Genomic DNA, 26,273 nt, shown 5'->3' with positions numbered 1-26,273 from the left:
TTGTACAATGCAACAACGGACAGTAATGTTTCCAGGTCATGTTTACTGAATACCCTTGTACTTTACTTCACTTTAACACCAAGATTAAGATTGACACATTGCATATAATTTCTAGAGAATTAATTGACAGAGAAATGTTTCACATTTTTAAGGAAAATTTAAAGCCGCAACTAAGCGTATTTCTTGTAATAGGGGAGGGGGTTTTACTATTAAAATCCCAAAATGATGCAAATGGAATTTTTAATTTAAAAAAAACTTAGTTTAATAGCTAACATTATGTACTTTATGTAGACACTAGAATAATTTTCAACGATTAAATAATAAGGTAGCTTTACACTTGCTTATAACATGTCTTCCTACACATTTGACTTACGTTAAGCTAATGAAAAAATACCCATTATTGAACACTGAACAGTATAGTATCAGTGCTTAAAATATTCAGCTCTGATTGTGTATTTGTAAACTTGTGCATCATTCCCACCACTCCAATCCCCCCCCCCCCCCCACCACCAATATTCACGAAATTCTAAGTTTTCATATTTCTATAAAATAAATTTAAAAATAATATTTGCTCCTTATTCCTCCGAGTTAGGCTAACATCTTTCTGTGTCCAGCTCGTCCACCAATGCATTAGCTTCAAAGTGTTTGTCACAAACTCAAGTTTTCTTACCCTCTTAATCTTGATAGTGTAAACCTGTAAATTTTCAAACATGGATTTAATGATATAAAAACAAGAAAGCTTTTCTGGGTTTCAAAGAAAAAAGAATTATTCACAGTTTGTGGCAAAAACTCAGTTCACTGGGATAGAGATTGAACATAGGTGTATATCCGTCAGAAACTGCAGGGTCCTCTATTCTCGGCATTCCATTTTTCTCATTTTGGTAAAAAAAAGAGCATTATTTTCCGGAGCAATGATATTTCTCTGTATTAAAAATCTCGTAGAACACTGTACATAATTTTAATCTCGTCAAAATTTCTTCAAACATCGGATACATTTTTAAAAGTAAACTCAACATAATTGGAAGCAAAATGACGAGATCATTTCGTGAATAAGAGGCAGAATCATTCTAGTTTAAAAGAAAACCAGGAAATGATTTCTGAATTTAAACAACAAGGAGTCTTTTTAAAATCATAATTTATTTTAGTTAATAAAAATATCAAACTATTGCATTTGTTCAAATAAAATTTTTTTTTCCAAAATATGAAAATATCAGAATTTTTAAATGAAAAATTTGTTTTTCCAAAGATGGAAATGGATTTTGATCAGAAATCAATATATAAATGTTATAAAAAACGTGTCAAATCTATTCACAAAGTATACATATCTAATCATTTTCTCATGTTACACATACAAGCATAATTCTGAGCGTGCAGGAATAAAGCATTTAAAATTAATTAATACTAATTACCGAATGCTGATCCGTCTAATTTCTGCTAATTAACAAAAAAAAATACAAGTTTAAAAATCCATACTTTATTCATATCTATGAAAAAATAACTCTTGAATCAAATAAATGATCATTTAGAACATATTGTATGGAACTGTACAGGTTTAACAATAACTCCTTAAATATCAACTGACCCTCCAGATTATTATTTTATTTTAAATAATATTAAAGAAACAGCACAAACTTTGTACTTGTGTCTACTACAATAAACTACAGAACGTAAAAGTTCTTTCGATATGCAAGGTCAGAGATTAGAACCTCCGGATAACCAGTTGTCTTTAATAATAAGTTTCTTGCTCGATCCATCCTCCGGGGTTACGTCTCAGAAGGAACTTTCTGCTCTCATCGTAAATGAAGATGATGAGGGAGAAGGGGAGAGCTGGGAGCCACCAGTTGAACTTCAGAGGGTACATTCTCAATCCCTTGTCCATGCCAGGGGTGTAGGACAAGAAAGCGGCCAAGAGGGTTTCGAAGACAAGACCAAAGTTCATGAACCAGTTCTTCATTCCCTGTTGGAACACAGAGTTCTTCCTGGTCTTACAGATGATGAGATCAGCCCACTGTACAATGACGATGGACACGAAGAAGGCAGTATGGCAAGTGTACTCAAGGACCTTTCTATCCTTGTAGGTCCACTCCTGACCATAGGAATCCTCCAAATCGTTGACTGCAACGGAGTCCCATGCTCTTCTGAGTCCCAGAAGATGGCTGGGCCAGAAACCGTTCTCGCAAAGGATGACAAAGTAGACAAAAAATCCAGCGGAAGCCTGGATCATACCAATCTGACCGTAGGCCATGGAGATCAGGCGTTCGTTCACAAGTTTGTCTGTGAAGGGGTTTCTGGGCTGACGCTTCATGATGTCAGACTCAGCCTGTTCGTAAGCCATGGAGATAGCGGGGACCATGTCAGTTCCCAGATCAATACACAGGATTGTGACGGTTCCAAGGGGTAGTGGAACATCAGCCAAGATGAAGAGGAGAAAGGGTGAGATCTCGGGGATGTTGGAGGTCAAGGTGTAAGCGATGGACTTCTTCAAGTTGTCGAAGATAAGACGGCCCTCTTCAACTCCGGTAACAATGGAGGCAAAGTTGTCGTCGAGCAAGATCATGTCAGCAGCCTGCTTGGACACATCAGATCCAGCAATTCCCATAGCAACTCCAATATCAGCCTTCTTCAGGGCAGGAGAGTCATTGACACCGTCACCAGTGACAGCAACAATAGCTCCCATTCTCTGGCAACCTTCAACAATGATCAATTTCTGTTGAGGAGAGGTTCTAGCAAATACAATTTCAGTGTGGTACATGAGGAGATCATCAAGGGCCTTCTCAGACATGTCCTTCAGTTCTCCACCGTGGACAACAGCAGCTTTGGCATCTCTTGGGTTAACCTTGCTCACATCGATGTTCAGACGTTCGGCAATATCATCAACAGTCTCCTGTCCGTCAGAAATGATACCAACAGACTTGGCAATGGCCTTGGCAGTGATGGGGTGGTCACCAGTAACCATGATAACCTTGATACCGGCAGATCTGCACTTAGCGACAGCATCAGGTACAGCAGCTCTGGGAGGGTCAATCATAGACATGAGTCCAACGAACCTAAGTCCTTCTAAGGGAAAGTTTTCTTCATCAGCATCAAAGGGATATCCACGAGGGTACTTGTCAGCGGGGAGAAGCATGTCACAGAATCCAAGAACTCGCTCTCCAAGTCCTCCAAGCTCCATGTAGGCATTGTTGAAAGAATCTTGCCATTCTTGGTTCAGTTCCCTCTCGGTTCCGTCAATGATGATGGTGCTGCATCTCTCAAGGATTCTCTCAGGTGCTCCCTTCATGACCAGGAGATATCTCTGGTCATTCTTGTCTTCCTGTTCGTGAATAGAAACCTGGAACTTGTTGGAAGAGTTGAAAGGAATCTCACAAACCTTCTTGTTAGCATTACGGTACTGGATAATATTTCCCTTGGATAGTTCGGTACACTTGAGAATGGCAGCTTCAGAGGCATCACCGTTGACTTCTCTCTTCAAGATTGGAACATTATCTTGTCCAGACTTGAACTCAGCCCTGTTGCAAAGAGCACCAACTCTCTCAAGAGTTTTCCATCCGGGGGCGTTCTTGTTAAAGGCGTTTCCGGACTGATCCTCCGAGGTATCAGCTTCGTGGATCTTGTTGTCAAACCACATGTGAGCAACGGTCATTCTGTTCTGGGTCAGGGTTCCGGTCTTGTCGGAGCAGATGGTGGATGTAGATCCTAGGGTCTCGACAGCCTCGAGATTCTTAACCAGACAGTTCTTGGAGGCCATTCTCTTGGCAGTGAGGGTAAGGCACACAGTAACAGTGGCAAGAAGACCTTCAGGTACATTAGCTACAATGATACCAATAAGGAAGATGACAGCATCCAACCAATGGTATCCAAGGATGAAGGCAATGATGAAGAAAGTAACTCCAAGGAAAACAGCGACTCCGGTGATCAAGTGAATGAAATGTCCAATCTCTTTGGCAATGGGGGTCTCTCCAGTATCCAATCCTGAGGCAAGTCCAGCAATACGTCCCATAACAGTGTTGTCTCCAATGTGGACGACAACTCCGACACAGGTTCCTTCAACAGCGTTGGTGGAGAAGAAAGCTAAGTTCTTAGTTTCAAGAGGATTCTCATGAGTGAATTCAGGGGACCTGGAGCAGGGTTCAGATTCTCCAGTCAGGGAGGAATTGTCGACTTTGAAACCTCTGGCCTCTAAAACTCTTACATCTGCCGGAAGTCTGTCACCAAATTTGACTTCAACAATATCTCCGATGGTGAGGTCTTTGGCTTCAATGTTAAGTTTCTCCCCACCCCTGCGGACAAGAGCGTACTGGGGAACCAAGTTCTTGAAGGATTCCATAATTTTAGCAGATTTGGACTCCTGGTAGTAGGAGAACACGCCGGTCACAGTTACAACAGCAGTAAGTACAACACCAAGGTACAGGTTATCATCTGGAGGCTCCTCGAAGTTTGTCGCCTGAATAGTGTAGGCAACAAAACAGAGAATAGCTCCCAACCAGAGCAGCATAGCGAACCCAGAGAATAAGTTCTTGCAGAACTTGATCCATTCTGGGGTAGTGGGAGGAGGGGTCAGCTGATTTAGACCATATTCTTCTTGCTTCTTCTTAACCTGGTCAAGGGTGAGACCGTTTTCAAGGCTGGTTCCAAATCTTTTAAGGATTTCATCTTGGGAGATCTTGTGAACATCGATCTCAAGCTCCTGCTTTAGGTCGTTCAAATTTCTTTCCTTCTTCTTAGGAGCTGAAACAAAAACAAATATATTAACATAGACGACCCACAAGATGATATTATAAGCCAGATTGACAATCCGTTCAAATGCAAACATATTTTTGAAAATTAATATTTGCACTGAGCGTTATCTTAAAGAATAAATATTGGCTGATACAAGCTGGTAAAATCATTATCTTTCTATACCCAAACTTAGATAGTAAATGAGGTTAATACTAGTATAAAGCAAAGTGCATTATACAAAGTTAATAAAACTCCCCCCCCCCTCTCTCCCCACACTATACAAACATACTAAATTTGGATTAAGATGAATGATATGATAAAAACCCATATGCTGAAATGTCAGGGTGGGGTTTTATACATATGGGATTTTGTGTGTCTTCACAAGTTTAAATCTGTTTTTTTCTCTATTTCAAGTTGAATACAATTGAAGTCGGTTTACAAAATGCGAATAAAGCAATGTAATAAGTAATAATCTAGTTCGCAGAACTCGAGCTAATTGTATCCGATTCATTCTCCGATTAAAGAATTAATGAACTGTGTATCTGAACCATGCAACTAGATATCCCGGAGTAAAACAGATCTACCCTTTCCTAAACCATGATTCAATACATTAAAACTCAATAAAAGGATTATCATCCAGGTTCAGGAGCTGAGCCCATTCTTAACTATCTCAGTAGTTCAGGGCCTACCCGGAGATTTTATGTATGGAGCCTGTATCCAACCCGTTTCTGGTCAATCAGGTGAAATTCTGCAATAACTAGACCAGGTTGCAATCCACTCAAGGCTAGTTAAACCAGGGTTGAAATTGTCTAAATACAAACTTATCCGGGGTTCAAAAATTGTAAACAAAATGGTTACACAAGAAATTCTCGATTTTATGTGAAATATAACCAATACTGAATTTAAAGGGAAACAGGTTCCGATAGGATCAATGAAAACCTGTGGACCGGTATCAACATGTAGAATACAAAACTATATTCTATACATCTATCTATCTATCCTTCATCCTGCTTGTAGTTTCATGTTTCTATTGTCATTATATCGTTTCCTGTTTTCAGTTTACAACGGAACCAGTTGAATATAGTTGATAATTTATACATCTACAGATCTCCCCCCCCCCCTTCAAGTGCATATACCTTGGCCCCCCTTAACCCTATTCACCACCAAGAAAACCTGTTGTATCATCATCCTTGGCATTCCCCGCTCCCGCTTCACCCTTCCCCCCAGACTCCTCCAACTCTCAACCCATGCACCCTCCCAACCCTGTTCCCATAAACTATATAACAATCCGCAATCATAAACACAGATTTTAAACAATATTACTCTGCAATAAAATTTGCATTGTTCACAAGTTCCTGGGATATGGAATTTGCAATATATTACAATCTAACCTTCGCTCACAAACTAAGAAACATTATTTGGCAAAAAGATAAACAATCAGACAATTTTTTGGTAAAATAACAATCAAAAATACAGTTTAAACTGAATCCCTATTTTTGTGAAATTAAGTCAAACATTATACCTAATCTACAATTAAGAAAAACTTGCATTTTTGCATTTAACATAAAAGCTTGAAGACACGAGTATTTAAAATTATGCCATAAATATTAAATAAACAAGCTAATTCCTCTAAAAGGCAAGGCAAGAAATTCAAAACCTGAAGATTACAAAATAATTCTAGGCAGAAGTAGAAATTTTATTTGAGTTTTAGTGTTGAATAGTTAAGGCCGAGGGAGAAAAACAAGTTAATCTGTGAAACTGAAATAAAGGTTGTTTTGTCAGATCTAGGTAAACAACAAGCAGTGCACACAGGTTAGGGTTGGCAGATCATGTGTGCAAAACATCACAATAATTGAAAATATTCAAACTAAAAAGATGAGACTTTAAATAAAAAAGTGGCTTCACAAGCAGTATGAAAATTCTTTTCCTTTAGAAAAAAACTCTAGGTGCTTCAAGAAATGGCAAATAATTCAGATAGATTCAGCTACTGAAAAACTTGGCGCAATTATAAAAAAAAATATTTTAAAATATTAAAAAGTTTCTATACAAAATATACCCACCTCTTTCCGGCAATTGCAATTATTTGAGCCCCTCCCTATATATATCAGATATAATTGCCCTCCGATGCGTGTACTTTACTAAACTCTAGGGCCTGGCAACCTGGCATAGGATTCAGTTCAGGCGAATATATTCAGTTTGAATTTAGAGATATTTCGGACTAATCTAGACTCGGTGAATTTAAATCTGTTTTCAGGCCAGAAACATTCCCAACATTTTGCCCTTTAGCAGAAAGTTAGTCTTTCAAAGAAAAATCTTAAACTGACATCTTCATAAGAATATATCAGTTTGAAAAGCAAGGAAAATGTATTCAGAAAAAAATAAACGGTTACCAGGGTCCAGGTATAAACTTATTTCAACTTTTGTCGAGTTTTATAATTAAATAAGAACTGTTTGCTTTGAGTGTTTATAATGTCAGTTTAAGTCAACATAAAAATATTTGTTTTGCTCTGTGCAAATTAGGTAGTAAACTAATCATATTTTTTTATTTTTCATATTCATTACTTTTCATAACTTTCTTCCGAATTTTTTTGAACCGGGGCGGGAAGGTTTAAAGGGTTCTGAGATGCAACGCGGAGAAAGGAATGACGTAAAATGATGTCAACGTTTATACATGGAAAATTCCCAAAATGCTTCCTTTCGCCGTACTGTGCAGAATCCCCTCCCTGCGCTATGCCAACCCATCTATTCATGGATATTTATTCTAAAGTATAAAAATAAAACAATGTTGGTTAGATAAAAAATATATTTTTAAAAATACTAAAAAAGGCCAGAGCTAAGAAGCATATACGTATCAAAATATCTTCCATGAAGAATCAATACAACCCATTGTAACGATATCATCGTACCCCCTCCCATTGCTGTTAATTTAAAAATGTGCACCATATGTAAATATTTAGTTTAGTAATGTTGATAAAATTTATTTATTTATCTTAAAATATGAAGATGCCACATGTTTTCATCCCCCCCCCCCTCTCTAGTTTCTCGTGAGAAATATTTCTTTGGGTGTGGTGTACACTGTGAACCCAAGTTCTGATAACCAAAATCCAAATACTGGTTTTTATCTTTTAATAATATTTGACACGCTAAGATTTTAAAGAAAAATGTGTTTTAATCGCAGGGGAAAAATATACTTTTCAGATATTAAGAAGATTAAAAAAACTTTTCTCGTCCCTGTCAATGTTTCCAAAGAAATAACTAATTATATTTATTTGCAGTACATTGATGAACTGAACTTCTAAGTTTTAAGGAAAGAAAAATAAATAGAGATGTAAAGTTTAGGTAAACAACTGTTATGTAAAGCCAGGGAGAGTACCAGTAATAAATTATTATTGAAAACGAAACCGTAGTAGGAGTAATAGTCCAAGACATGAGTGAGTTTTTTAAGATGATTTAAAATAAAACACTCTGTTAAGAAGATAAAAGTTAAAATTGAAGCAACAAGTAAAAATTGTCGATGTCGTAGACAATGTGAATATATTTGTGTATATATGAGAGGTGAATAATGTATGTATGTATAATGTATATGCTAGAAATTGTCAGGAGGGGTGCGTTACTGCGTCGTTAGGAATAGGGGGTGCGTCTTCTCGAAGACATCTCCTCCCTTTCTCTCGCTAAGGATTTACCCCCCCCCCCCNCCCTTGTAGATAGCTAAAGATTATAAATGAACCTAATACTTTCTTACAATAGCTCCCTCCCTTGTTTTTCCTTAAAATAATACAAAGAAAATTATTCTTTAAGTGCTTTAGCATAATATGTTCATTGTTTGTTAGACCTGCGTGCGCTTGGTATAATATAAACGCAGCATAGTGACAAGCCGGCCTTTAACTAGATATATCCAGATATCTTCAGCTATCACAGGGATGTCTATTTTTCAAAACAAAAGAAAGTTGCGTACTTTAAGACCTTGATTTCTTTTTTTCTCAAAAATGTTTCCGTGAAACCCCAATATTTCGATTTATTTACAGCAATATGCAATTAATGTTTAGCCCTGACTAATTAAGCTTGGGCTAGGAAATCATCAGTCTTTTTTCTAGGTAGTAGGGAATACAGCAAAGGGTAACATTCAAATGGAAACAATGTTTATCTATGCACCTACTTCCCAACCATACTGCAGGTCCGAGGGCAATGAGAAACCTGTCTAGTCTTTTAGGTGCTGAATGCAGAAACCTTCGATAACAAGCAAAAGGATTTCTGCACAAGTGTAAGGGAAGAAGGAAATGAAGCAGGAACAGAATGAATATTTACATGAAATGAAAATTATCTACAAGTCACTTAGAAGTGAAAAATTATGAATTCTTTAAACATGGAACTTAAAATGGAAGTAGAGTGTCAGAATGGTTGACAAGAAGAAAAAAAGGTAGACAAGTAGAGAGAAAATGGCAGGCAAGCAGGAAGGAATTAGCAGGCAAGCAGAAAGGAAATAGTAGGAAAGTAGAAAGAAAATAATAAGCAAGCAGAAAGGAAATAGTAGGCAAGCAGAAAGGAAATGGCAAGAAAGAAAGCAAGAAAACGACAAGCAAGTGATAAGGTAATGGCAGGAAAGCAGACAGGAAATGGCACGCAAGGAAAGAGGAAATGACATGAAAATAGTAAGGAAAAAAAGGAAATTACAAGGAAGTGATAGAGTAATTGCAAGTGAGTAAGAAAGAAGAGAAATGACAGTTAAGTGATAATGTAATTGCAAGAAAGTAAATAGCAGGCAAGTAGACATGAAACAGCAAACAAGAAAGAAAATGACAATATCTATGAACAGGAAAATAGATGGGAGAAAAAAAATATGAGATGTGGAAGGAGATAAATGAAAAGCATTAAAAGGAAAGTGACAAATTGGCAAGGAAAAAAAAGTAAAAATGAGTAGAAGTGACAGTTATCAGGTAAAAAATAAATGAGATGGGGAAAGAGTGTATTGAGCAGGAATATATGGGATTTAAAACATTTTAAAATTTGCTGTGACAGCAAGAAAAGTGAGGTAAGCTTAGCCCAGAATAGATCTTAGCAACACACCGTGTTTTCTTCATACTTTACAGGTCGTAAAATCGTTACAAACTTAAACAGCACTGCCTTGTATATCACTAGGAGGAGAAAAAATTAAAAAGTAATTTGATTTTTTTTAAATTTTAAATAAAACTGGTGTTCCTGTGAAAATGACTAAAGAGAATGCTTGTCAGCACTCGTTAAATGAAAATAGAAAAGTTTATGACTAGGTTTAAACCACAAACATGAAATTGAGAGTATGTAGTATTGTATACCAGCCTGTATCAGCAATATAGACGCTTACTTATTTAAACGGAAATAAAATAGAAAAAGTAACTGACATTCAAACAAAGTAGGACATATGATTGACAAGCACTGATACGAAAGATAAAAACCAAAAATTTTGATGTGAAAGCAGAAAAATATGAGAAAAAAAATATTAAGAAGACGAACTAACCTGCCCCGCGCCCCATGATGGCTGTGAAGCGAGTGAGACTGTGTAGGTACTTGAGAGAGTAGAATATAGAAGCGGACCCCTATACCGGCATGGGATGCTGGAAAGCGAGGGCCGGAGTAGGCTGGGGGGAGGGGGTAGAGTAAGTGCGCTTGGTGAGGACCGGGTAGGTTCAGCACAGCAACAGGAGCCAAGGCTGACAGGTTCTACGAGAAAAGTACTTTTACAACTCCGATATTCGAGTAGAAACCGGTTTTAAAACATATGTGTGTATATGGCTTAAGGTTCCCCTGAAGTTCCACAATAACAGTTTTAAACTTAATAAAATAAAATTTTACATCGGCAAGGAACACTTGTGCCAAAGCAATTTATTCGGTTAAACTAAGGTTTTGATTTAAACTCCTGGAGTAATATTGTTTAAATTACACTATTACGCGGGGTGCATGTTTTCTTCTTGCTTGAATTTTCCTTTCCCAACACAACTTCCTTTGTTAGAAACAAATAGTGTATGTGAATTTATAGAAATTGTCCCACTCCATAGATAGCAATATATAAATGGAAAAGTAAATAGACTTTTGATTTTTTTTACTTGTTTACTAGAAGTAAAATACAATGTGTTATATCCACCCCCCCCCCCCACCCCTCCTTGGCAAAAATCGTGTTCAGAAAAAATGAACCATTATACTTTTACGCTTTTTAATTGAGTTTTCTTCAAAGTTACAAAAAACTTCAATTTGGCAAGGATAGAAAGTGTTTAAATTTTTCTTCATAAATATGAAAATTGAGATCAATACAATCCATTTCCAAGAAATTCAGGTACTTTTAGGGGGAAAGTTATGACTTAAACTTCTTTTTGCAAAAAATCAAACCTTGCAAAAAAATCAAACCATCCCAACTATTTATTCCCCAAAAATATAACATGCAGAAATATCCATTTTTGAATGATCACCTTACTGACAGAGGATGCAGGAGTTGCAGAGGACGAAGATACTCTATAAGCTAGATCTCTAAACTCAAGGAACTTTTCCTCGCAACTAAACCTGAATATGTCAAACTAAAATATATATAGATGTGGAGGAAGAAGAGTGAGCCACCCCCCATGCTTCCTTTAACTGGTAAATACTCGACATAAATCAAAGTGCATTTAACAAGTCAGAGTACGATGCTGGGTAAACAGAAGAAGAGGAAACGGAACCTCGAAGTTTTCTGACCTGACGAGATGATTTTATGTGCGACGCGATTTAGCGGTTTTCAAATTTAATCAAATTTTAGATTAAGAAAACCGAAAAGGTAAGAAGACCTCCCCCCGGTCGTTTCATTAGGGTTTTAATTTATAATTTCTAACTAATTAAATACTAGTTTTTAAAGATCGATTTTTGCAGGGGGGGGGGGGGGCGGGGATATTACATTATGATACTTTTAACGAACAATTCTTTAATTTTCCACATGGTCATCAAAACTTTTTTAACATTTTGAAAAAAATTCCGGATAACAAATACCCCTGTTTCCCAGATAGGTCAAGAATGTACAAGAACCATAGATAAAGAGGAAAATGTTTCTATCGTAAATTTTTATTCATTCATATAAAAGATATTTAATATTTTGGTCAAAAACTCTAGAGCTTTTTTCTTCTAGGTCGGTTTGCAGTGCCTCATTTTTATGGGTATAAAGTTTCTTAATATGGATTCCCGCTGGTTTCAACAGATATCATACTGGGCTGTTGTGATCTTAACAGTACTTCAGTCCAAAAGAAGAATGCATTGAGTAGTTGATTAACTAATAAAAGTGGATAAAAATTAATTTCCCGTGAAAAGATTAATTTTTAGAGATGAATTAAAACAAAGATTATCTGGTATAGGAGGAAAGCTTTAGAAATTAACCGGTTTATCGGTTTATGTTAAAAGAAAAATTAGAGAAAGGAGCCGAATTTAAATCCGTATAAACCCTTGTTTCATCTGTGGACAACAAACATGGGAAAGTTTCGGGTGGCATGGTGAAAGGCGGGGGTTGGGATGATTATGATGAGACATATATTTAACAAACATTACAGCTACATATTAAAAGAAAATTTACAATTAAACGACGTTTAAAATTAATTCTCTCAGTACTTGCTCCTCGATTCCTTTTCCTATACTTGCTCCATTATTTCTCTCCATGATTCCTCTTTCTGTATTTGCTCGCATATACCTCTCTCTGGGTCCTCCCCTTTCCTTGCTCCCTTATACCTTTCCCCGTACTTGGTCCCTGGTTCCTCTCCATGTACTTTCTCCCTTATTCATCTCCCTGTAATTGCTCCCTGGTTTCTCTTCCTATACTTGCTCCCTGGTTCCTCTCTCTGTACTTACTCCCAGGTTCCTCTCTCTATACTTGCTCCCTGGTTCCACTCCCTGTATTTGCTCCCTGGTTCCCCTCTCTATAGTTTCTTACTGATTCCTCTCTCTATACTTGCTCCCTGGTTTCACTCCCTGTATTTGCTCCCTGGTTCCTCTCTCTATACTTTCTCCCTGGTTCCTCTCTCTACTTGCTTCCTGGTTCCACTCCTTGTATTTGCTCCCTGGTTCCTCTCTCTGTACTTTCTCCCTGGTTCCTCTCCATGTTCTTATTCTCTGATTCTTCTCCATATACTAGCTTCTAGGATCCTCTATGTGTATACTTGCTTCCTAGTTTCTCTGCCTTTACTTTCTCCCTGATTCCTCTCCCTATACTTGCTCTCTGATTTCTCTCCCTGTACTCTGGCTCCTCTCCCTATACTTGCTCCATGGTTCCTTTCCTTACACAATATTTACTCCCTAGTTCCTCTCCCTGTACATGCTTCCTCATTTCTCTTCCTTTACTTGCTCGCTGAAAATAACGATAAAATAAGCTTAGGATTTTATCAATCGAACTTTTATAATTCTTTGATCAATCTCACATTCTAATAACTGCAATATCATTGTAAGCAGAAAACTAAAATAAAATCTTTAAACTTCAAAACGCTGACAGGCCCTGCTGATTACTTTCGGCTGTGTATTCTTTGACCACAAAAGAAAAGGACAACAAGAAACTCTAAGTTTAGAGTATTTATTGAAAGAACAGTAGGAAATTTTGAGAAACACTGAACAGTTTTATAACAATAGTCAGACACTTTCCTTACTGATTGAAAAGAATTAAATGTTTAGCGGATCTTAACATGGAAAAGATCTTAAGAATAGATTGTTAGGTTAAGCTGGGTTTGTTGAGAGGAGGGAAGTATTCAGAGTTATCAGGGGGGTTTAAAGCTGGTCGTAATATTTCAAAGAACTTGAAATCTTTTTAATAAACCGGTAGGGCACACGGGTTTCTTCTTGCTTTTTGTTTTTAAGTAAAACGTTATAGAACGATTATAGAACTGGAAACATGAACACACCTTTATCACTTTTTGTAAATATTTTTTAGAAACCTTGCAATATTTTTTACACGTTCTAAACCCTGAACTTAACGGGAATATTTTCAGCAATATCGATTGGTAAAAAATCCCTTAAACATTTAACAGCATTAACAATGCTCAGACCTACAAAATTTCGCAGGCCCGATCTAAGCCGAAATCCCAAAAATATCAATAAACTTATTATTTCAAGAATTGAGACCTAAAAAAGAACTTCACACAATAATTTTAAAACATGTGATTTTTCAGTATTTCGAAATGATCATCTAGACAAATGAAGTCAATTCTTTTTTTCTTGACAACCTGTACTCGTTGCAGAAAACTCCTCCCCCAGTATTAGAACGTCGGTGTAGAGAATGATGGGTTGCCTATATAGGGACATAAATACCCGTACACACAAACACATTCCTAGCGCACATAAGCTCTACCTTACATCCAATACATATATAAACATCTTAAAATACTAACACATTAAGTTAAGATTCTCCCCTCCTCACACCTTACTTTCTCGCTACCCCCACCCCCTTCCCCCCATTCCTCAAATTATCAAACACTCACAACAAAAACAAAATCAGAAATTTCTTGACAATTTTTTTGGGGGGGGGCCTGGAGTTAAAGTTAACGCGAAAATTATACATCATTTGGTATTTTTTGTTCATTTTTATTCAGGGGTAAATTAACGATTATTAAGATAATTTTTTATTTATATCTCTGAACTTAACCCTGTATTTATCTCGTTGATGCATATCAATTCCTTCAAAATACTATTCAATTGAACAAGTCAAAACAAGAGTTGCTGTGAAATTTTATTTATCAGAATTTTTGAAGGAATAACAATTACCATTTTTTGTTTATGATCCACAATAAAAATCCCCCTACATGTATTTTTTCGATTTAAAAAAACATTTTAATAAGACAACTCTTAAGCCCTCATTAGCTTGTTTTTTTTTAAACACGGCAGGGTATTTTTTCACCATACCAGCACTGTATAGACATCTACTACCCTAAATCTACACTATATTATCTAAAGTCTACTTATCTAACGTCAAAAATCTACCTAAATTTTATCTACTACCTAGTATCTTCCTAAAATTTATCTACTAAATAACATCTCCTACCTAGTATCTTCCTAAAATTTTTCTACTAAATAACATCTCCTACCTAGTATCTTCCTAAAATTTTTCTACTAAATAACATCTCCTACCTAGTATCTTCCTAAAATCTATCTACTACCTAACGTTTAATACCTAGTATCTTCGTAAAAAATATCTAATACCTAACGTTTACTACCTAGTATCTTCCTAAAATCTATCTAATACCTAACGTTTACTACATAGCATCTTCCTAAAATATATCTACTACTTAACATTTACTAACTAGTATCTTCCAAAAATCTAACCTACCTTATTTAAAATCTACCACCTAATGTCAACTAATCTAACTTAAATCTATCCGACACCACTTAAAACCTTAACATTTTCAGCAAATTTATATCTTGCTCCAATTTTGAAACTGAAGTCTGCAGATTACATTCCACATTTTCCGGGTTGCTTTCCGGTTTTGTTATTTTGAAAACTATCAAGAACATTTTTTTGATTTGGAAATAATCAAGAATAATTTTATTTTGTAATTTTGGAAAAATGTTTCCTGATTTTTTTACAGGTAAAATATATTCTAATCCTTGCTTTCCTTCTTTCTTCTGAATGCATCTGGATGAATTCTTTTTAAAATCCACAAATTAATAAATTTAATTCTAAATGAGTTTAGTTACCATGGACTCTCATCACTCAACAAGTTGCTTGATCAAATCATGAACTGGATTTTATCAGCTTTAATTTATGCAGGGATTTATTTTTCCTCTCGCGGAGAAAATTTCCATATTTTTTTTTAGAAATTTCCAAACAGAAGTCTTTGAAAATTTGAAAACTAGGTTCACTCAATGTAAATAAAAAAAAAATTCTAATAGAATATTAGGATGTTTAAGTTTAGATTAATGCATTTCAAATCTATTTTATTTGATGTTAGTATCCGTTGCACCAAAATGCAAAACTGAGCTAAAATAATCTCCTGCTTAATATGTACTTATCAGCAAATCAACATTTGCATTTTCACACCAAAAGTTGGCTGAAAGAAAAATTTATTAATATTAATATTTATTAAAAAATAGTTCAATTAGTATGGTTGAAGAAATTATGGTAAAAAGCATCAGAAATCCCACATAAGGGAGGATCTTGAATGATTCAAAATTTAAAAATTGTAGCGCGAAAACATCAGAAATTTCATGTTTGCAACAATATATCAAGTTTGATGTTAACAAACCAAAATATGGAAATTGTGGAAAGCAACCTAAAAAATCGAGTTTTTTAGTTGAAATAAATATAATCTTAAAACGACTGACCAGTAAAAGAGCTTGGGAGGAAAAAGAAACTAAAATCCAGAAAGTTGCAAGAAGGAAACTTTTATCTAAGAACTTGAATAAAACAAATTCTAGAAATCGTTAAATTCATGTGATTAATAATTTTGATTTAAAACTCCAATCTTTGATCTGTGTCAACTTTATCATAAACTAGCTTGGGATCTCAGCGTCACCTGGAAATTAAACTTTTGGTCAACCTACTCAACTTTGAACATTTCCGGGGGTTCTACCGAGTTCCCCATATAAAATTTGAGGAAATTCGGTCAAAGGTTTCCTGAATTATGATCGGACATACAAACAGACAATGATTACTACTTAATATTTAGAGATATGATTTATTTATCACTATTATGATCCAACACCCCAATAGGACTGGAGGTTCTGTCAATATTATATAAAGCTGTGACTTTTGATCACAATTTGTCCCAGTAAACATAATTTTTTAGCCTTTTTTCTTAAATACTTTTTTGCCGGCATGTACTTTTTGATTGAAAAGTATAAAACAAACGAATCCGTAAGTCTAAAGATTGTTTAATTATATTTTTAAACCAAAACGCATGTGATTCGAATACACAAACCGAATGCCTCTAACTCTGGTTAGTCCGGGTTGTAACAGTAATTTTCTAATTCCTTTACATTGCTGACCTTTGATATTTATAGTTATAGTTTTCGCTAGATCATTTAGTCAAAATTAGACATGTTAAAGATTTACGCCATCAGGTTTTAACAAAATAAGGATTAGAAAATTAGGGTCTAAGTGTTTGTCTTGTTTACTAACGGGGAAAAAATTGTACAAAACATTATTTGTAATCTGAATAAATTTCTGAATTCCTGTCTGAATTGAAAGATTAGTATTTAACTGGAATGCATAAATCATAATCTTGAGTTTAAGATTTATAAGCTTCAGGCCTAAAGATGAGAACCTGAATATCTGCTTTTTATCAAGCTATAAAATCCAAACTAACAAAAGGATAAAATTGAGATAAAAATGCAATCTGATGTAAAAGTTAGATGTTATAATAGTGAATCTATGATGTTTTAAATAAATGGCACTCAGATAGATAAACTAGATTAGAGTAAAAAAAAAACGTGCCATTTGTTACACTTGGTAACATAGGCTAAGATAATTAACAGTAACGAAATAACTAAAAAACTAAACAAAATAAAGATTGATTGGCAAAGGCAACACCGTCGGGCTGTTAAGTTAATTAAAAGTTATTTAATTTATTGAAACATTTTCAAAATTAGCAAATATGATACAAACGTATGTACTTTTCCACTGTCTAATTGAGAAAGCATTTTTCGGAGAATTCCTTACATGTTGAGAGCAATATTTTCCATCTTACAAATGGTACTAACAATAAATAGTTCGGCAGGGGGGGGGGGGCGGTAAAATATTAAAAAATATTCTCTCCACTCTCTAAAATATATCACTCATTAAGCATTATCTAAAATTTGAAATCGAACCCAGAGATCTTATGATAAAACTAATTGTTCACATTTCTTCAGATTAATACTTTCAAAACCATTTAATCTCTTTTTGATGATTAACCTCCAGTAAACCCATTTATTTTCCCCGGAAAATCTATGGTTTCCGCAAAATTAAAAATTACTCGATTAGGGAGAAAATAAATTTCTCTGAGGGAGGGGAGGAATATTTATAATTTGAATTTTCAGGCTCAGTATTAATTGCCATAATACGCTTGCAATAATTACACCACACTTGCAAAGGAAAACACTTGATTTAAGTTTAATTTTTATATAGATAAGATAAGATAGGATCTGAAAACCCCCCCATCTTGGAAAGCCCAGACCGCCATCGGGGCTAACTCCCCCAAGAGCTCCGGCACCCCGCAACCCCCGGCTCCCAATTCATTTTTAACCTGCCGCGCCCCCTATACTTCCCAACCCACCACACCATTGGGTCCATATAGTAAAAAAGCCATATGATTTTTGAGTTTGTCTATTTTCTAGGTATTTTTCCACACATGTCCCACAAATACTCAAATATTGTTTTGCATTAAAGTTCAAAATTGACATAAAAAACATGGAATATCTAAAGAAATATATAAATCAAGAATTATTAATGTTTTTTTGTACTTGTAAGGAAGAGGGAGGAGGGCGGGGTAATATTTTTGTTTGTAAAATTTGTCCAATTAAATTATAGTAAAGTTTGAAGCCTTGCTCTTTATTTCAGCCTTTGAAAGCAATAAAATTGTGAATTTAAAAATCTTAACATGATTTCAAAAGAATAGAGAAGCATTTTTAAAAAAGGTTCCATGAAAATTTTTTAACGAAAACTCTGCTGTTGCACAGTTTGTTTGACATCTGATCAGTGCTTAGGATCCGGATCCGGATCCGCTGGATCCGCATTATTTTGGCTCTCTGGATCCGGATCCGGATCCGCAAAAAAATGCGGATCCACGTGGATCCGGATCCGAATCCGGATCCATTTTTTTGAAAAGCGGATCCAGGATCCGGATCCGGATCCGGATCCGGATCCGCATCAAAATTAAATGGATCCTAAGCACTGCATCTGATGAATGGGTTCAAGTGCCAAGTGAGGGCCCTGGGGGGAAGGGTAAAAGAATTTATGTATGGCTTGTTGTGAACTAAACGGGAACATTGGCGGGGAGAATTAGGGCTGGATAAAAGGTTTAACATTGATGTTAACAGACAACATTGCTTTATTAAAAAAAAAAACGTTTTTATTTGAGTAATAATAAATAAATAAATTTTGAGCACATCCTTTAACCATAAAAAAAAGCACTTAATGTTATTCCCAACGAAAGCTAGGGAAATGTGCGTTGAAGTAAAATTTGAGAGTTAATCCAGGAGGATACAAATGACGTGACTAGTTGGGTAGAGATGGGTTGAAGGATAACACAAAGAATTTAAATGGTATTTGTAGAGTTTTGTGTACGTAAATTGATAAGATAAGATCTTAACCCCAGCGGTCTCAACTTAAGAGACCTCAGCTTCAGTCAAAAATTATTTCGGTTTGATAAATTAAATATGGCGCACCCAGTTTTTATCATTTTTCATTAGGCTGCGAGTGTTTGTTTTGTTTGTTTCAAATGCATTTTGAAACGACCATATTGATGGACCAATATTTTGTGTGGGACCTGAATTGGCCCAAGTTTTGACCGGTCAGGATTCAATAAGAGCATTTAAAAATTTGCACTATTCATTTTTTAAGTTTTTGTTCTTGTTGTTTAAGAAACCTTAATTGTAGTTCTGAAGTGAGAGTTCTCAATATTCTAGGGTTATTAGAGCATTTGTGAGTTTCAGTGGCGTACATAGGGGGGGGGGCAGTAGTCCTCTTGCCCCCCCCTGGGAGTTCCAGTAGGAGGTTAAAAGCATTAAATTTTGATAATTTTGATAATTCACATAATAGTTTCCTATGACCAGAATATTTCATTGATTTTTTATGTGAATGATGGATCCCATGTCAGGCTTCGACATCCGTCTTGTGTTTACATTAGCGCCCAGAGACAGTACACTGCAGTACTAAAGATGTGTACACTTCTGAAATGACTTTCCTTGCCTTACATCCTTGGCATTCACCAAAAAAAACCTGTTCCTTGAGTTAAGAAAGTAAAACCTAAGAAATAATTTTGCCCAGATTAAAGTGTAATTATCCATGTTGTATGAAGCATGAATACATATAATTAAATGACAATGGAGAAATGTAGTTGAATAGGTTAAGAATCTTGTCTATATGCAGATACAATAGCCTTGGGCCAATACCACTCCACCTCCCCTCTCCCTATATTATATCCTCCAAGCCTTCCCTGTTACTTCTCCCTTCCCACTCCTCCCAATCCTCCCTACCCAGCCCTTCCCATCACTTCTCACTACCCAGCCCTCCCTATTACTTCTCCCTACCAAGCCCTTCCCATTACTTAGCACTACGAAGCCCTTCCCAATACTTCTCCCTTTCAGCCCTTCTCATATCTTCTCACCCTGCTCTCCCTATCACTCTGACTACTCAGCCCTTCCTATTACTTCTCCTTACCCTCCCTAACCAGCCCCTTCCCATTACTCTTCCCTAGCCAGCCATTCCCATTACTTCTCCCTTCCCATTACTTCTCCCTACCCAGCCCTTCCCATTACTTCTCCCTTCACAGCCCTTCCCATTATTTCTCCCTACCCAGCATTTCCCAATACTTCTCCCTTATCAACCTTTCCCATTTCTTCTCCCTACCCAGCCCTTTCCATTTCTTCTCCCTACCCAGCCCTTTCCGTCACTTCTCCCTTCCCAGCCCTTTCCATCACTTCTCCCTACTCAGCCCTTCCAATTACTTCTCCCTACCCTCCCTACCCAGTCCTTCCCATTACTTTTCCCTACCCAGCCCTTCCCATTACTTCTCCCTACCCAACCCTTTCAATTAATTCTCTCTTCCCAGCCTTTCCTATCACTTCTATCCCAGTTACTTATTCTATCCCACCCTCCCCATTACTACTTCCGTTTCCAGAACTCGTCATTTCTCCCTTACCAGCCAACCACATCAATTTTCACCCAACCCAACTTCTCCCTACTCCACAATCCCTTCTCCATTTACATCCTGAACCTGTCATTGTCTTGAAATATGACCTAAACACGCCATACCTGAGCATTCTTTCCTTTCCAATCCTACCCATCACTTCTCTCCAATATCCTACCCATCACTTCTCTCCAATATCCTACCCATCACTTCTCTCCAATATACTACCCTTTACTTCTCTCCCATATTCTACCCATCACTTCTCTCCAACATCGTACCCATCACTTCTCTCCAATATCCTACCCATCACTTCTCTCCAATATCCTACCCATCACTTCTCTCCAATATCCTATCCATCACTTCTCTCCAATATCCTACCCATCACTTCTCTCCAATATCCTACCCACCACTTCTTTCCAATATCCTATCCATCACTTCTCTCCAATATCCTACCCATCACTTCTCTCCATATCTATCCAACGCTACTCTCCAATATCCTACCAATCACTTCTCTCCAATATCCTACCCATCACTTCTCTCCAACATCATATCCATCACTTCTCTCCAATATCCTACCCATCACTTCTCTCCAATATCCTATCCATCACTTCTCTCCAATATCCTACACATCACTTCTCTCCAACATCCTTTCCATCACTTCTCTCCGATATCCTATCCATCAATTCTCTCCAATATCCTATCTATCACTTCTCTCCAATATCCTATCCATCACTTCTCTCCAATATCCTATCTATCACTTCTCTCCAATATCCTACCAATCACTTCTCTCCGATATCCTATCCATCACTTCTCTCCGATATCTTATCCATAAATTCTCTTCAATATCCTATCTATCACTTCTCTCCAACATCCTTTCCATCACTTCTCTCCGATATCCTACCCATCACTTCTCTCCAATATCCTACCCATCACTTCTCTACAATATCCTACCAATCACTTCTCTCCAATATCCTACCCATCACTTCTCTGCAATATCCTACCCATCACTTATCTCCAAATCTATCCAACACTACTCTCCAATCCTAACCCAATCCATTCCCTTTCCCCCATACCATTCCTGTCTTTCGTTTCTCCCACCCCAACTTATCACATTTCTTCATTCCAATCCTGCCTTTTCTTTCTCCATTCCCAACCCTACACATTTCGTCTCTCCCAGTCCAATCCCAATCCTGCATTTTTTCTCGCTTTCCAACCATACCGTTTCTATTACCCGGCCTTTCCATCTTTGCCTGAAGCTCCCTTCCCACTCCTTCCCGTAGCTTTTCCCTTCCCTTCCCCGTACCTACAGCTCTCTTCTCCTTCACCATCATCCCTTCTCTTACTGGCAATTAATCCCTTCTCCATTTCCCTCCTTACTGGTCCCTTTTTCCTACTCCTACCATCTGCCTCACTACCCCTACACAATCTCTTTTTCACTTCTACTCATCCCTTCTCTTGTCAAACCCTTACCTCTCATTTCAGCGCTAGAAACAACTTCCTTTCCAGGAATCGATTTAATTTACTAACATTAACCTATTTCAGATATACGCATAATGTATATACATGTAACATGCTAGGTTTAACTCGTTTAATCGATTTACAAGTGTTTTAAGTTCGGTTCGTATCATCCTTTCGTTTAAAACATTTGTTAACGTAAAATTTAAATAATTTTTCTGAATCAGACTTGTTTCTATTTTTCATTTTTATTTCTATTTTAATCTACAGCTCAGGATACAGTAAAATATGTGGGGGTAAAAAAAGGTTAAAATTACAGCTGCCTGAAGTATGTGCTAAGGGGGTATAATAGGGTGAGTACTGAGTATAACAACAACAGAAATTGGGGGGCGAAGACCCCCAAAAAAATTTTGGGCCTCAAAGCAAATTTTTGGGTCTAATTTTAAATATTTTACCTGCAAAATACCTAATTTATTGCGACTTTTGATTCAAATATCTTTCAGCATAAATATCTGAATAGAAAATTAGAAAATACTGAGTATAATTGACACTTTGGGGATGTGAAGGGGAGGGTATGTGGAGGGGAGGGTTTGAGGAGGGGAGAGTATGTGGAGGTGACAGTATGGGGAGGGGAGGGTATTAGAAGGGGAGGGGAGGTTATGTGGAGGGGAGGGTATGTTTCGGGGAGGGTATGTAGGGAGAAGGTATATGGAAAGAGGGAGAAGTGAATTGGGAGGTTGCGTGATGACATTTCTTAGTAATTTTATCAAGATCATTTTTGATTTTTTGTATCGAGAATAAAAAATCATGCTTTAATCTTAGGGTTGAATTCAATTTTTGTTTCAAAATTCATATGGAAGAATAGAATTAAAACCAAATCTTTCTTAGATCAAGTAATGTGACGTCTTCTAAATCAAATTTGCTTAAAAAGTTCATATCTTTATGAACTTAAATGAAAAATTATGATGCAAATCTCTATTTGATTCGCCATTAAATGTCAAAAAATTCTTATTTGGATAAAACCCGCAAAAATATTCTATCTTTAAATTCTTCTTTGATGAAAGTAGGAGCATTGACGAAGTGGGGGCCGGGGGGGGGGGCAATTAAGGAAAATGAAAACCCCTGGAAAATCAGCTTGTAAAATAGTTGAGAAATCAGGTTTCTGAGGCGGGCATCCAGCTCAGTGGAGATTTTTCAAGATAACAAGTTCATTCATGCAACATTAGCTTAACAAATCAAATATTTAACCAGAAAATCTACTTAATTTCCGCACAAAATTTAAATATCGGAGAAATAAAAAATGCTCTCAGAAAATTAAAAAAAATTAAGTTCAACAATTTTGGCGTGATTGAGCTCTATATTTATACAAACTGGCGCAAACCCTCGCTAAAGAAACAAATTATGGGTATTGTGCAAAAACCAACATAAAAAATATCAAATCATAAACGCCGACAAATCATACAGACAAGAAATAGTCATAAAATTCACACTTTCAAGTGTTAACACATTTTCCATAAATTTGGGGTTTAAATTCAAAATCCAAATTTCTCTAGTTTGTACAGTTTTTGTAAATAAAAATATTAAATGCATGAGACAGAATGATGTCATAATCCAGATATTCTTGAATTACAGGATTCAGCTTTTGTTTATATTAATTTGATATGTTAACGGCAGACTTGAATAAATAAATCTGTTCAACAGTTTGATGAGTGAGTTTACAGAAAAACAAAAATTTAATGCAAAATTTAAAAATTATTAGTAAGGCACAAACAAATTGTTTACTGGCATCTTAACACCCTACCCATTTTCTCTTAAAAGTGGGGTCAAAGTTTAAAAATCGAGTGCAACTTAAATTATCACTAAAATAATTAAACCATCAATTTCTGATTCCCTCTTAATATGTAATAAGATTAGGTTAATACTTTTACACCTAACGATTCGGTGTGTGCATTAATATTAAGATTTTATCTACTGATCTTAGATATTTGCTAGTTCAGCGAATACGGTTACTTTCGGTGCAAATACAGTTCATGCGAATAATCATTTCAGGTATAAAGAACTGAAAATAGCTGCTTAAAAAATCTTTATATATGTTTAAAGACAAATTTGAAACTATTTTTGATTTTCAATTTCGAAAATTTTAGGGAGAGGGGGGGAGGACTGAGAACTTTAATTAGCACGTTTGTAATACTTATAGCCCTTCTTCTCTATAAAATAATTTCTTACCCAGTAATAAAACCATTTTATATTTAAAGTATGATCTAGGAAAAGATTTTTTTCCAAAAATATATCAAACCTTTTTTTGCTAATTTTTATGACGTTTTTAGACACCGAGACAAGCTGAGAATCCAGATTAACCTGGTGTAGATAAGACAAGAAAACTTTCAAACAAGAAAACTATTTTACAAGTGAATATGCTTTGAAGAAAAGGGAAAACTCTTAACTCTTATTGGCCTTTGAATCCTAGTTCACAGAGTTACAGACAACATGGAAAATTATTCATCAGATGTTATGACCGGGTAAGTGTTGCATCGCCTAGATTTTTGATTTCACCATCTTTATTGTGGACTTTTTCATATATATTCATTTTAAACTATAGTTTCAGTCTAAAAGGAGTTATTGGTAAGTCAAAGATTGATTTTTTTGCGTAAAAGCGTACACCTGTATACTTTGGTTGACAGTGAGTAATTACGAAATGCTTTTTGCAGGTTTTCAGTTCTAAAACCAGTATTAAAAGCATTCCGTAAAATTTGTGTACACTGGATACACTATAGATTAGAGCCCGTTCCTTCATCATAATGTTTAAACAGAGCCGGTTCTATCTATAGATAGTCGTCGTGTAGTTCACGTACTTTGGGGGGCGATATGTTGACCGCTAGATGTCTCACGCAAAATTCTTTTCTGATAGATAGATAATTCATACGAGAGACATCTAGCGGCCAAACTGTAGTCCCCATGGCGCTGAGTCCGAACATTATTGCAACCCGAGACTGTGCGTGAACTTCACGACCTCTGTCTATGTAGAGAACGGGCTCTAGTAAGAAAACGAAGCGCAAAGTAAGACGAGGTAAACATTGTGGAAAGGCACGGTTTAGCCCAAAAAATGTATGAATTCAGATGAAACGCCACAAAGATTTTTTCTACAAAACTAATATTTTAAGTGAAAAAAAAAACACTTTTTCGTGGAGGGAGAACCAATAAAGATTTAAGAGAGAGAAACCCCTAGGATAATTCGTTACGTACGCGTCGATAGGAAGCTAAAAAAATATTTTGTAGAATGTTCAAACTTTAAGAAACAAAACCTGAAAAAATGTATTTAAAAAATTTTGAAGGGGTGTGGATGAGGAAAGCATTTATCTCCGAATTTAATTCCGGATTATTCTGGAACACAATCTTGTTATATTAGGATATTAAATCCTGTATAGGCATTTCCCTGAGAAATTTTCTTACCTTAGATCGGTGATAAAAGTAAAAAATCTTCATCTTACGTCCACAGATATCTGAAAATATTAATTATCAACATGCAGAGCTAGACGTTTTGAGTGATTTTTAACCCCCCCCCCCCCTTAATTTTCTGACAAAATGGGGAGGGAGGGGGGGAGATAGAACTTCATAATTTAAACTTTTAGTTCCTTTTTCCTTTTATATTCTTGTACTTTCCAAAAAGATCACAATATATCAAATTCTAGAATTGTTTTTAGGTGGAGTGGGTAAAAGATTTTTCAAGAAAATATTAGCCCCTGAAATATGTCAGGATTAAAGCTTTTTCAGGTCATGCTTATATCTCAATGCAAAGTCTTTGATTCAGATTTTCTATTTGCATCTGTTTAGAGTTCTGTTTTTTCTTACACTTTGAAATGTGGGAAAAACACTTCTCTTCCATATTTGATTCCCTACGAACAAATGTAAAGTTTACGGCACTATAAGAGGTAAAAATATACTTTCTGCTAATTTATTAAAAAAAAATAAGTAACCAAATAAAAACAGAATAATCTTTTTTAAAAGTTTCCGAAATAGAAATAGGGTTTCATTTCACTTATCTTCAGTTTGGAAACTGCTGTGGTTAGCGTACACTTGTACAATTCGTACAGTAAACACTGACAGTACAAACTATTGAGTACTTTTACATTTTACGCCATGCATGGACTAAATTACCGATATTTTCCAGGGGTGGCAAAATAAATGAAAATGATTTTTATCCCAAATTATTAGTATTTTTTGTCAAAAACTTTAGACGGTCAGCATCGACAGGATCAGGAGGAGGGAAGTGTGGCTCCAACTTATAAATTTCTTCTTTGAAAAAAA

The 26,273-nt window shown here is 36.0% G+C and overlaps 1 protein-coding gene across 1 annotated transcript; it reads right to left on the bottom strand.

Annotated features, from left to right (window-relative positions):
* Positions 1-1,458: 1,458 nt before the first annotated feature.
* On the bottom strand, positions 1,459-25,460 carry LOC111708601 (sodium/potassium-transporting ATPase subunit alpha). The gene is made up of 4 exons (XM_023482027.1): positions 25,419-25,460; positions 11,157-11,247; positions 10,211-10,413; positions 1,459-4,728 (listed from the first exon to the last, which is right to left on the bottom strand). Exons 3-4 carry the CDS (start codon positions 10,224-10,226, stop codon positions 1,727-1,729), a joined length of 3,018 nt encoding a protein of 1,005 aa, XP_023337795.1. The 5' UTR covers positions 10,227-10,413; positions 11,157-11,247; positions 25,419-25,460; the 3' UTR covers positions 1,459-1,726.
* Positions 25,461-26,273: the final 813 nt, after the last annotated feature.

This window comes from Eurytemora carolleeae, unplaced genomic scaffold (assembly GCF_000591075.1).
Source record: "Eurytemora carolleeae unplaced genomic scaffold, Eaff_2.0 scaffold854, whole genome shotgun sequence".
Taxonomy (NCBI): domain Eukaryota; kingdom Metazoa; phylum Arthropoda; class Copepoda; order Calanoida; family Temoridae; genus Eurytemora; species Eurytemora carolleeae.
The sequence above is the reverse complement of the archived record's forward strand: the minus strand, read 5'-3'. Positions and strand labels throughout refer to the sequence as shown.